We start from the raw sequence: 13501 nt of genomic DNA, 5'->3' as shown, positions 1-13501 counted from the left end.
GTTCATGTGTGAGGGACCTCCCAATAGAAATAGAACGTCACACACACAGAACGGGATTTAGGGAACCAACGGGGGAAACTATGTTTAGCCTTTTAGTGTTCATGCTAGATCATCAGTGCGAGCATCCAATACTCTGACATAACCCGCAGATAAGCAGAGCACTTCTGTGACTTCTACTCCACACCCATGAGTTTCAAGGGTGTGAGAGGCGTCACAAGGTTCCCCAGTGATTTCTTGTAATCGGTCTGCTGTCACGTACTTTCTCTCCCTGCCTTCCTCATTGGCTACTTTCAACCTGCTATGGGGCAAGAAGTCAAGTATCTGACTTGTCAGAGTTGTGTTCAAGAAGAAAGCAGTTTCTCCGTCCGGCGTTCCCTTCGATAAGCAGCACAATGCAAGAGTAAACGAGTAGGGACTCAGGAGAGCCTCCCACAGCCTGGGCTTACTGCCTCCATCTTCTCACTTTCTATGGATGGCCTTCAAAGCTGGTGACCTCTTACTATGGAAGGCAGATAAAATTATTTTTAAGTTTTTTCTTTTAAAAAATTTCATATACTTTTATAAATATTTAGTTTGCACATATTTAGATGTAGAAAGCAGGATATCAGTTTGTACTTAGCACGTGGCAAACTCCCAGGTACAACCCCCAGCGTCTCCCCCAAAACAAGTTAACATGTTTTGACCTCCATACAATTAAAAGGAATTGAATGTTAGCATGGTATCACAAAATACTAGTTTGACTTACAACATGAATTAAATAAGATCAAATTAATGATAAATGTAAAACACAGAATCCTATAGATTAACAGAAATTATGGTTAGAAAACAAATCTTATTGTCAAAACTGAAAAGTCATGAAAAAAAGAAAGACAAGGAGACCCACAATACTTATAACATTACAGCCATTTCCATTTCTCTGAGGCACTAATCACTTCCTGGCAATGGATTTCAATACAAGAAGCATGTGCACTCCTGCAAGAGTCTGGTACACCTCTAACTTGTTTAAATGACCAAGAAAAGTACATGATCACATACCTCAAAACTGACGGGCATATTTCTCTTCAGCGCAATTTCAAACACTAAGCTTATTTCAGATTTATTTGCATCTTTATCGTCATCCATTTCTTTTCCTGATTCACCATTCTAAGTAAAAAACAAACAAACAAAAACCAAAAATACTAGGACAGTGCCGGGGCCAGATATCACAACACTCAGACTGTTCCGCAGTCAGTTGAAATAGCAGAGGTGGCCATGGACCGTGGAGTCTCCTGGAACTCTCAAGGTCAAGGGCTATGTTGCTAGGCTTTTGGGTTCTGTTTTGTTTGAAGTAGAAGTAGCAAACACTCACTTTGAAGATCTTCTACTCCTGTACTTGAGAGTTGTGTCCTGCCTCCCTTTCCACGGCAATTCTAACATGACCCATGAGTTTACATAATACACAGTACAGAACGCAAACCACGAGTCAAAGCTGTGCCAGTTACTCAGGACTTGGAGGATTGAGACAAGAAAATAAAGGGATGGGGGCTGGAGAGATGGCTCAGAGGTTAAGAGCACCAATCCGCTCTTCCAGAGGTCCTGAGTTCAATTCCCAGCAACCACATGGTGGCTCACAACCATCTGTAATCGGATCTGATGCCCTCTTCTGGTGTGTCTGAAGACAGCGACAGTGTATTCATATAAATAAAATAAATCTTTAAAAAAAAAAGAAGAAAAGAAAAGAAAGGGACAATTCTTGTTACCAAGAATCTTATGTCTAATTAGAAGTGGTTAATAGTTGCAGTGAACACGCACCAGCACAAAACGTGTGTCCACCACTATAAAAAAATTCAAACAAAGAAGACTATATAGTTTGGAGAACAGATAATCTAGGAGGCTGAAGTATAAGTTTGAATGACTTAGGCAGAAAAGATTAAGACACTGACTATACATAGGAAATGCCTAGACTAGAAATATTATTGAAGTTCAACGGAGAAAGCAGATGCAGTCTTAAGAATGGGGAAAACCTGGGGCTGGACAGCTGGCTCAGAGGTTAAGAGCACTGACTGCTCTTCCAGAGGTCCTGAGTTCAATTCCCAGCAACCACATGGTGGCTCACAACCATCTGTAGTAGAAGACAGTGACAGTGTACTTATATAAATTAAATAAATCTTTTAAAAAAAAGAATGGGTAAAATCACCCAAAATGGCCTTAACATTTTGATTTGCAAACTAAAGTAGGCTGCCAAATTCTCAAATGATCTTTTCCTCTTTACATTCCTTATCCTCTGGCTGGGGATGTGGCTCACTGGGGAGTAAAGCATGAGGCTGCTTTAATGATTCCCTACACTGCTAAAATATGCTGTGGTGTTTGCCTATGTTCCTTGATCTCCAGTTAACACAATGTAGTTTATGTCCAGTACACGTGCGTTAAATGTGAGCCAGTGAATGGCACCCTCCATCATTATACACATATCCACAGTCACCTCCATCTTTATACACATATCCACAGTCACCTCCATCTTTATACACATATCCACAGTCACCTCCATCTTTATACACATATCCACAGTCACCTCCATCTTTATACACATATCCACAGTCGCCTCCATCTTTATACACATATCCACAGTCACCTCCATCTTTATACACATATCCACAGTCACCTCCATCTTTATACACATATCCACAGTCACCTCCATCTTTATACACATATCCACAGTCACCTCCATCTTTATACACATATCCACAGTCGCCTCCATCTTTATACACATATGCACAGTCACCTCCATCTTTATACACATATCCACAGTCGCCTCCATCATTATACACATATCCACAGTCACCTCCATCTTTATACACATATCCACAGTCACCTCCATCTTTATACACATATCCACAGTCACCTCCATCTTTATACACATATCCACAGTCACCTCCATCTTTATACACATATCCACAGTCACCTCCATCTTTATACACATATCCACAGTCACCTCCATCTTTATACACATATCCACAGTCACCTCCATCTTTATACACATATCCACAGTCACCTCCATCTTTATACACATATCCACAGTCGCCTCCATCTTTATACACATATCCACAGTCGCCTCCATCTTTATACACATATCCACAGTCACGTCCATCTTTATACACATATCCACAGTCGCCTCCATCTTTATACACATATCCACAGTCGCCTCCATCTTTATACACATATCCACAGTCGCCTCCATCATTATACACATATCCACAGTCACCTCCATCTTTATACACATATCCACAGTCGCCTCCATCTTTATACACATATCCACAGTCACCTCCATCTTTATACACATATCCACAGTCGCCTCCATCTTTATACACATATCCACAGTCGCCTCCATCTTTATACACATATCCACAGTCGCCTCCATCTTTATACACATATCCACAGTCGCCTCCATCTTTATACACATATCCACAGTCACGTCCATCTTCATACACATATCCACAGTCGCCTCCATCTTCATACACATATCCACAGTCGCCTCCATCTTTATACACATATCCACAGTCACCTCCATCTTTATACACATATCCACAGTCACCTCCATCTTTATACACATATCCACAGTCGCCTCCATCTTTATACACATATCCACAGTCACCTCCATCTTTATACACATATCCACAGTCACCTCCATCTTTATACACATATCCACAGTCACCTCCATCTTTATACACATATCCACAGTCACCTCCATCTTTATACACATATCCACAGTCACCTCCATCTTTATACACATATCCACAGTCGCCTCCATCTTTATACACATATCCACAGTCACGTCCATCTTTATACACATATCCACAGTCGCCTCCATCTTTATACACATATGCACAGTCGCCTCCATCTTTATACACATATCCACAGTCGCCTCCATCTTTATACACATATCCACAGTCGCCTCCATCTTTATACACATATCCACAGTCGCCTCCATCTTTATACACATATCCACAGTCGCCTCCATCTTTATACACATATCCACAGTCACCTCCATCTTTATACACATATGCACAGTCACCTCCATCTTTATACACATATCCACAGTCGCCTCCATCTTTATACACATATCCACAGTCGCCTCCATCTTTATACACATATCCACAGTCGCCTCCATCTTTATACACATATCCACAGTCGCCTCCATCTTTATACACATATCCACAGTCGCCTCCATCTTTATACACATATCCACAGTCGCCTCCATCTTTATACACATATCCACAGTCACCTCCATCTTTATACACATATCCACAGTCGCCTCCATCTTTATACACATATCCACAGTCGCCTCCATCTTTATACACATATCCACAGTCCCATGTTTCCTGGCACGTGAGCTGCACAGGTGGGCGGGGCCTTCCCAGCAGGAACGTCTGCATCCAGCATACTCACAGGGTCCTGAGAGCAAACTGCCACGACCCTTCCTAGCTGAACAGATAATTTCTTTTCTTACACGATTACTTTCCTGTCTGCTCAGAGCCCTCCCTGAGGTAGCACAGGAGTGAGACCGCCACACGCATCAGCGCCACACCTGAGGAGACTTTTCTGGAATTGGCTCATTCTGTAGGGCTTGAAGAGCTTTCATCGCAGCATTGTGTCTGGCAGCTTGCCGAGTCTTCCCTTCGCCAAAGAATTCATTATTTCCTACAGTCAACTGAACATAAAAGATCTTGGGCATTGGGCAATGATATCTACAAAAAGAGGATACCAGCATTAGTGATAGCTCAGAAGCAGTCTGTAGCTACTTATAACCACTTAAAGATTATTCCATAAAATGTGAGCAACTGTTGTGTACTACATCTCTTACCAACTGTAATAAAAATTTAACCTTATAGATATATTTCTAAGGTAAAACGCGAGTCAATATATCTATACATAATCGTGTGCACTGAATACCACAAAAATATATTAAACTAAAATTAATACAGTAAAAAATATCTACCTATAGAAGCTTTTCTAATGAAGCTTTAATCAGTTATGATAGATGAGAACGTAATAGTTTGCTATTAAGAACAGGGAGCCATTGCAGAAGCTCCCCATAGGTGGCCCCACGTAGGTGGCTACATGTACATTACTGGGCTTGTCATAAATAACGGCAGTATTAGGGCAGAAAGATAGCTTATTATGACACAAAGTAACAAGGACATCACATCGACAGAACAAAACTAAAGAATTCATGCTAGTTATTAAGATCTGCTTATTTTGAGCTGGCCATAGCAGCTATCCATATTACAGAAGGCAATGACATTTCATCATGTATACGGTGCACAATGCTCAGAGTAGGGCAACCGGCATATGTTCTGAGGTACACCTGGACCTCAGAAGTGGACCATTTCTGTGTGCTGGGAACATTCAAAATATTCCCTTTGAAATACTGACTTAACTTTTGTTACCCACAGTTTTTCTGCTATAGTACATAGAATATATACATCATTCCTTCAACCCAACTCTCTTCACCAACACCCTTTTCAGAATTTGTAACTACTGTTCCACTCTCTACATTTCTTAAGATCAAATGATTAGCTTCCGAGTGTACGTAAGAACATGTAGTACTTTTATTTCTGTGTCCCAGCTCCACACCTGCTGCTGCACGTGGGACAGTTTCACCCTTTTTATGGCTGAGTAACGCTCATTGCTATTCATATTTATTTTTAGCTCTCTGTCCATTGGCGGACACCTAGGTTGATTCCAAATCGTGATGACCATGAGTAAGCAGGTGAATGTAGATATCTCTTCAAGATCAGTTCCAGTGGGGAGCCTGCTGGGTCATGTGTTAGTTCTGTTTCTAGGTCTGACATGTTTCACTGGTTTTGACATTGCTGTTTTTGAGGTATCTCTATGCCGTTTTTTTACAATGAATAGACTAACCTGTAATTCTGGCTTCTCACCACAGTTCAAGGCACATTCCTGATGTGGTGCTGAGCGGTATGTAAGTTAATTCTCTCACAGGAAGTTTGAGACCAGGAATAGATTCCCTGATAAGCAGACAGAGGGGAGAGGGGCCAGGCTAGGGAATAACAGTGGCCAACTTTCAAGATGGCCAGCTTCTACCTCCGCCTCCTGAGTTAAAACAAAAGCCTGGTAGCTTAAATAAAGGCTCTGTAGGCTTCTGTCTCCCACCAGCAGGCCCCTGCTGATGGACTGGCTCAACAAGTTCAAAGCCTGCTCAGGTCACACACAGTTCTAGGGTAATCAACAATAGCTTCCTTCAAACTGACCAACCTCGGAGTAGAGAGGCTTTCTTCTTCGGAGAGAAACTGGGTGCTTCATCTTCCTGAGTCCCCCTTGGTTCTGAATTGGGTCTTTTCTCTGTATGTCAGCTACACTTGTATGCTTGCTCACGAAGGAAACACCTTTCTGAACTGCTAATTCTGAATGTGGTGCCTGAGATCTGTCGGCTGCCACCTGTTGAACTTCAGATTCTCCTGTCTTTCAGCTCTGGCAGAGGAAACAAGCCAGAGCCATACACCTCAACTATATCATTTCTAGACTGCATCAGAAATAGCATAACAAGATACACTCATGGTTGAAAACCTACCCAGCTTTTGTGTTTAAGGAAACTGAGCAGAGCGTGAGTAGGAAACCGTAGCCGTGCAGCTGAGGGGATAAGAGGCTGAGAGGAGAAAGAGCACATCTAAAAGAAATGTCAATGACTAGGTTACATGATAAAAATCTATCAACTCGACAATTACCTATAGAATGTCTTTTATGACAGGACACTGTTCAAAAAAAAAAAAACTCCAAACAATACAGTAGGGAAGACAAACAGTAAGAAATGTATGGAGAACACCTACTGAGAGAGAAATGTCCAAATGAGAGGGTGGGTTCAGAAGTACCAGGAGCTGTCTAGATAAGGTAGCCAAGGAAGGTTTCGCTGAGAAGATGGCAACTTTGTAAAGACCTGAACTAAGTAAGGACCAAGCCATGCAGGGATCCAGGCTGGTGCACTTGAGGGAGATACACAGAACACTAAGTGACAAACTCAAGTCATTCAGGGGCCCATCGAGCTAGACCTGTGGGGGTGAGGAAGGCCAAGGCACAGAGGTAACCAGATTCTGCAGGCCTCCTAAAAATCACTTTAAAGATCTCACTTCTATCCTAAGAGAAATGGATAGCATTTTGAGCAGAAAAGGGTGTCATCTAAACCATGTTTTGGAAGACTATATCCTATACTGAGGGCACATTGAAGGAGAAGGACAGAGGAAGAGGCTCTGACAGCAGCTGAGAAAAGCCTCAAGAAGGGACAGACAGTGCCTGTAGTTGGGTAGTCCCTAATTTTATGTGAGTTTTAGAAATAAAGATCGTATTAAACAAGAACTGCCTAGGAAATCTAAGAAATGGTTCAGGAATCACCTTAGAGCTTTAGAAGAGACAGAGTATGCACTGAAGGGAAAAAGACTACATAGGGATGCACGCTAGGTGGAAACGTCAAGCTGTTAGAGAAGGCCTCAAAGCAGATACACCAGGCGGGCAGCCACACTATGAGTTTGGACTCTGAGGAAAAGGTATAAGGCAAAGATAAATTTGGGAATAATCAATGTAGAGATTGTACTGAAACATGCAGAGAGAGAGGGGAGGGGAGGGGAGAGGGGAGGGGAGGGGGAAGGGGAGGGGGAGGGGAGGGAAGGGAAGGGAAGGGAAAGGAAGGGGAAGGGAAGGGGAAGGGAAGGGGAAGGGAAGGGGAGGGAAGGGGAAGGGGAAGGGAGGGGGAGGGGGAGAGGGAAGGGGAAGGGAGGGTGAGGGGAAGGGGAAGGGAGGGGGAGGGGGAGAGGGAAGGGGAAGGGAAGGGGAAGGGGAAGGGAAGGGAAGGAAAGGGGAAGGGAAGGGGAAGGGAAGGGAAGGGGAAGGGAGGGGGAGGGGAAGGGGAAGGGAGGGGGAGGGGGAGAGGGGAGGGAAGGGGAAGGGGAAGGGGAAGGGAAGGGGAAGGGAGGTGGAAGGGGAGAGGGGAGGGAAGGGAAGGGGAAGGGAAGGGGAAGGGGAAGGGGAAGGGGAAGGGAAGGGGAACACTGTAGGATTCAGAGACAACAAAGACCAGTTAGTTAGCACAGGTCCATAACAAGGACAGGGTGTGTTACAGGAGGAACCGAATGATTATAGCATTACAGCTAAAGCTCACAACCAAACTAAAAGTAGGGTGGAACAATATGGTCGCTGAACTGAGAGACTCAGCACTATAAGCAGGACCGATTTTGGTGGAATAATGGATTTGTAATTATAATGGTAAAAATTAAGTTAAAAAATTATTCCAGTGCTGGAAAATATTTCTAAACTATGTTCAATTGAGGTCCTCCTTTTTTTTCTTTTTCTAATTTGCCATGCTTGAGATTGAGCCCAAGGACTTGTATGTGGAGACAAGTACTGTATGTCCAAGTAACACCCCAACTTGAGGTCACAGCGTGTTTTCAATGGTTATTGGATACCCAAGCAGTGGTGTTCTGCAGGCAATCTGAAGTCAGCTGGAAAGAACCCACACTGTTTGATGAAGTTCCGTGCTGAAGGTGCAGATCAGTGAGGCCACAGTTGAGACCGTGCATGGACAGACACATGTAAAGGAACCATCGACAGTCCAAGGGTAGAATCTGATTAATCAAAGTTCAAGGAAACAGTAGATGGCAGAGGACGGATACGAGAGGGTCAGAGCGGAAGAGAAATTATAGCACAATGTCAGGGGAGGGCACTCAGCAGTGTCTAAGGGACTAGAGAATCTACTCCATGGCAGCAGAGAAAGTCACTGTTTTAACTCTGAACAGCAACTTTTATGGGACACAGTTTTCTTCTAATTTTTTTAAAGATAAGTTATTTAAAGATAAGGACACATATTTAGTGTCCTTATTTTTAAAATAGGAAATATAAAAATGTTAAAGAAAAAACAATGAAAGTAAATACTATTTTTAACATCCAAAGACTAAAAAGAATTTTAAAATACAATCTTTTTGTCCTTTGACTCCAATAACTAACAGGGTGTGGACAGCACCATTCCCTAAGATTTGCCACTTACCACTTTAATCCGAATTTCAACAGAGTGATATGAATCATGTATGTACACTGTCTGTCACCCACACGTCAGCTTCCCGCATTCCAGAGCTACATGCTCTACCTCACTCTATAAAACTGCAAGATGCTCTTGCAGTCAGAGGTTGACGCCTGAACCGGTCTGCAATCGTAAGCTTTCTCCGTGGAGCAAGCGCTCGCGGTTAATTATAAACCTCTGAAGGGAGAACTGGAGCGCTAGGCCTTCAACTACCACAGGGAGTGGGCGCCACTGCGATCACCGAGGGCTGCTGACAATTACAACACTCGTTTGGGTTTGCCACAGAGACAAAAAAATTCTGCTCATTATAGCTTTACTGGACTATGACGCCATAACACATAAGCAACTGAAACAATCTGCTGATTTTTCTGACCAAAATATTAATTGCACACTAAAGAGCCCTCGGGGCCTCTTCCTTTTGGGCCATTGAATGTGGCTTTATGTATGTGTATAGGTATGCATTTGAGATATATATATATATATAATATCATATAAATATCTGAGGGAAAATTAAGTATATTACATTTTTTACATAAAAAGTGAAATACTCTAGCAGTAACAACAGGAAATACCAAGACCCGGTGCCTGACTTACTTCATTCCAGTTTCACTCCACCCCCTGCTCTAACAACGATTCTTGGTAATACACCCCACACGGTTTGAATATCTTACACATCGCATCTCCTCAGAGCACCATGACAATTAAGATTAGCCAGAGCACTCTGATTAATGGCATCCAGACGACACTGCCGCATAGATGACGCAGAGTACTTCATCAAACAGAATACCATGTGCCAAGGTCCTCGCCTCAAAATACTTATTTCCTTTGGGAAAGAAACACTCAAAGTTTATTAACTTTCAAAGGTGGTATGTTCTACTTAGTGGAGTTCCTTCCCCTGTTTGTATTTTTCAAATAATAAGCTCACTTTTGATAATGAACATTCAACATATGATGCATTTATTTCTACAATTAAAATATATTAATTAAGCAGGTAGTATTCTGTACTTAAAGTTTGAATTCTCATGCTGTTATTGTTAAGAGATGAACCACGAAAACCCCTATTGTGCAATTAAATTAAATGAGCTCCTTCCATCCACGGCCTCCAATGGTCGCTGTGCTACATCAGTAATTTTCTGTCTTAGTTAAGATCTACCCTGCAACCCTGGTCTTCTGAGCTGGTATCTATCATGGACCCAGGGTTGCCTTGGTGATGCTTCCTACTGTCTCAGCTGCTCTCACTGCTCTAGGTTACCCCTGCACAAGACCATCTTGGCCAACAGGCAAATGCACCAACCAGGGGATAGAACCATTCCTTACTGTGCACTGGCTACATCCTCTGTATCAGTTTAGTTCTTACAGAAGCCCAGCGTGACAGGAAAGGTCCCCAATCTCACTTTGAGCAGTAACTTTTCCAATAGAGCTGTCGAGAGTCAAATTCACATCCATCTAACTTCAAGGGTTCAAGAAAATTTGGAAGAATTTCCTAGGGTGGGCAAGACAAAGGAGTTTGTACACTTAGCTCATTCTCCAGGGCCTAATGCTGGAAGGAGGAAAGTTTGGCTTCATGTGCACCATGGCATGAACTACTGTACACATGGATGTGTGTGTGCACACACAAAACAAACAAACAAACACACTGCATGAAACTGCTCCGTTATCTTCTGGCTCGTGCCACTGTCCATGTATTTGAGCAGAGAGGCTAGTGCCAGCTTCCTGAGTGGGTATGCACTAATGTACTAGTGCCAGCTTCCTGAGTGGGCATGTACTAATGTACTAGTGCCAGCTTCCTGAGTGGGCATGCACTAATGTACTAGTGCCGGCTTCCTGACATGTACTAATGTACTAGTGCCGGCTTCCTGAGTGGGCATGCACTAATGTACTAGTGCCGGCTTCCTGAGTGGGCATGCACTCATGTACTAGTGCCGGCTTCCTGAGTGGGCATGTACTAATGTACTAGTGCCAGCTTCCTGAGTGGGCATGTACTAATGTACTAGTGCCGGCTTCCTGAGTGGGCATGTACTAATGTACTAGTGCCGGCTTCCTGAGTGGGCATGTACTAATGTACTAGTGCCGGCTTCCTGACATGTACTAATGTACTAGTGCCGGCTTCCTGAGTGGGCATGCACTAATGTACTAGTGCCGGCTTCCTGAGTGGGCATGCACTCATGTACTAGTGCCGGCTTCCTGAGTGGGCATGCACTAATGTACTAGTGCCGGCTTCCTGAGTGGGCATGCACTCATGTACTAGTGCCGGCTTCCTGAGTGGGCATGCACTAATGTACTAGTGCCGGCTTCCTGAGTGGCCATGCACTAATGTACTAGTGCCGGCTTCCTGAGTGGGCATGCACTAATGTACTAGTGCCAGCTTCCTGAGTGGCCATGCACTAATGTACTAGTGCCGGCTTCCTGAGTGGCCATGCACTAATGTACTAGTGCCGGCTTCCTGAGTGGCCATGCACTAATGTACTAGTGCCGGCTTCCTGAGTGGGCATGCACTAATGTACTAGTGCCGGCTTCCTGAGTGGGTATGCACTAATGTACTAGTGCCGGCTTCCTGAGTGGGCATGCACTAATGTACTAGTGCCGGCTTCCTGAGTGGGCATGTACTCAAGTACTAGTGCCGGCTTCCTGAGTGGGCATGTACTCATGTACTAGTGCCGGCTTCCTGAGTGGGCATGCACTAATGTACTAGTGCCGGCTTCCTGAGTGGGCATGTACTAATGTACTAGTGCCGGCTTCCTGAGTGGGCATGCACTCATGTACTAGTGCCGGCTTCCTGAGTGGGCATGTACTAATGTACTAGTGCCGGCTTCCTGAGTGGGCATGTACTAGTGCCAGCTTCCTGAGTGGGCATGTACTAATGTACTAGTGCCGGCTTCCTGAGTGGGCATGCACTAATGTACTAGTGCCGGCTTCCTGAGTGGGCATGTACTAATGTACTAGTGCCGGCTTCCTGAGTGGGCATGTACTAGTGCCGGCTTCCTGAGTGGGCATGTACTAGTGCCGGCTTCCTGAGTGGGCATGTACTAGTGCCGGCTTCCTGAGTGGGCATGTACTAGTGCCGGCTTCCTGAGTGGGCATGTACTAGTGCCAGCTTCCTGAGTGGGCATGTACTAGTGCCGGCTTCCTGAGTGGGCATGTACTAATTGTACTAGTGCCGGCTTCCTGAGTGGGCATGTACTAATTGTACTAGTGCCGGCTTCCTGAGTGGGCATGTACTAATGTACTAGTGCCGGCTTCCTGAGTGGCCATGCACTAATGTACTAGTGCCGGCTTCCTGAGTGGGCATGTACTAATTGTACTAGTGCCGGCTTCCTGAGTGGGCATGCACTCATGTACTAGTGCCGGCTTCCTGAGTGGGCATGCACTAATGTACTAGTGCCGGCTTCCTGAGTGGCCATGCACTAATGTACTAGTGCCGGCTTCCTGAGTGGGCATGTACTAATGTACTAGTGCCGGCTTCCTGAGTGGGCATGTACTAATGTACTAGTGCCGGCTTCCTGAGTGGGCATGTACTAGTGCCAGCTTCCTGAGTGGGCATGTACTAATGTACTAGTGCCGGCTTCCTGAGTGGGCATGCACTAATGTACTAGTGCCGGCTTCCTGAGTGGCCATGCACTAATGTACTAGTGCCGGCTTCCTGAGTGGGCATGCACTCATGTACTAGTGCCGGCTTCCTGAGTGGGCATGCACTAATGTACTAGTGCCGGCTTCCTGAGTGGGCATGCACTCATGTACTAGTGCCGGCTTCCTGAGTGGGCATGCACTAATGTACTAGTGCCGGCTTCCTGAGTGGGCATGCACTAATGTACTAGTGCCGGCTTCCTGAGTGGCCATGCACTAATGTACTAGTGCCGGCTTCCTGAGTGGGCATGCACTCATGTACTAGTGCCGGCTTCCTGAGTGGGCATGCACTAATGTACTAGTGCCGGCTTCCTGAGTGGCCATGCACTAATGTACTAGTGCCGGCTTCCTGAGTGGGCATGTACTAATGTACTAGTGCCGGCTTCCTGAGTGGGCATGTACTAATGTACTAGTGCCGGCTTCCTGAGTGGGCATGTACTAGTGCCAGCTTCCTGAGTGGGCATGTACTAGTGCCGGCTTCCTGAGTGGGCATGTACTAATGTACTAGTGCCGGCTTCCTGAGTGGGCATGTACTAATGTACTAGTGCCGGCTTCCTGAGTGGGCATGCACTAATGTACTAGTGCCGGCTTCCTGAGTGGGCATGCACTAATGTACTAGTGCCGGCTTCCTGAGTGGGCATGTACTCAAGTACTAGTGCCGGCTTCCTGAGTGGGCATGTCACTGTGTAACTGCTGAAACAATACTTCACAGTGACCTACTGAGCTTCCAAAGCATGGCGTCCAAATAGACAATCGAGCAGGGGAACGTGGGAAGTCATGACAGGGGCAATCGGAGCCACACTGCTGAACGAC

The 13501-nt window shown here is 44.9% G+C and overlaps 1 protein-coding gene across 10 annotated transcripts in view; it reads right to left on the bottom strand.

Moving 5' to 3' along the window:
• Positions 1 to 13501, bottom strand: part of Stau2 (staufen double-stranded RNA binding protein 2) — a 244679-nt gene that overhangs the window by 144158 nt on the left and 87020 nt on the right. For all 10 annotated transcript variants that reach the window (XM_063287126.1, NM_001007149.2, NM_001393676.1 and 7 more), the window contains 2 exons: positions 4565 to 4724; positions 1036 to 1143 (listed from right to left, as the gene is read on the bottom strand). In XM_063287126.1, the coding sequence (XP_063143196.1) occupies positions 1036 to 1143; positions 4565 to 4724 (268 nt within the window). The remainder of the gene's footprint in view (positions 1 to 1035; positions 1144 to 4564; positions 4725 to 13501) is intronic.

This window comes from Rattus norvegicus, chromosome 5, assembly GCF_036323735.1.
Source record: "Rattus norvegicus strain BN/NHsdMcwi chromosome 5, GRCr8, whole genome shotgun sequence".
Lineage (NCBI taxonomy): Eukaryota > Metazoa > Chordata > Mammalia > Rodentia > Muridae > Rattus > Rattus norvegicus.
The sequence above is the reverse complement of the archived record's forward strand: the minus strand, read 5'-3'. Positions and strand labels throughout refer to the sequence as shown.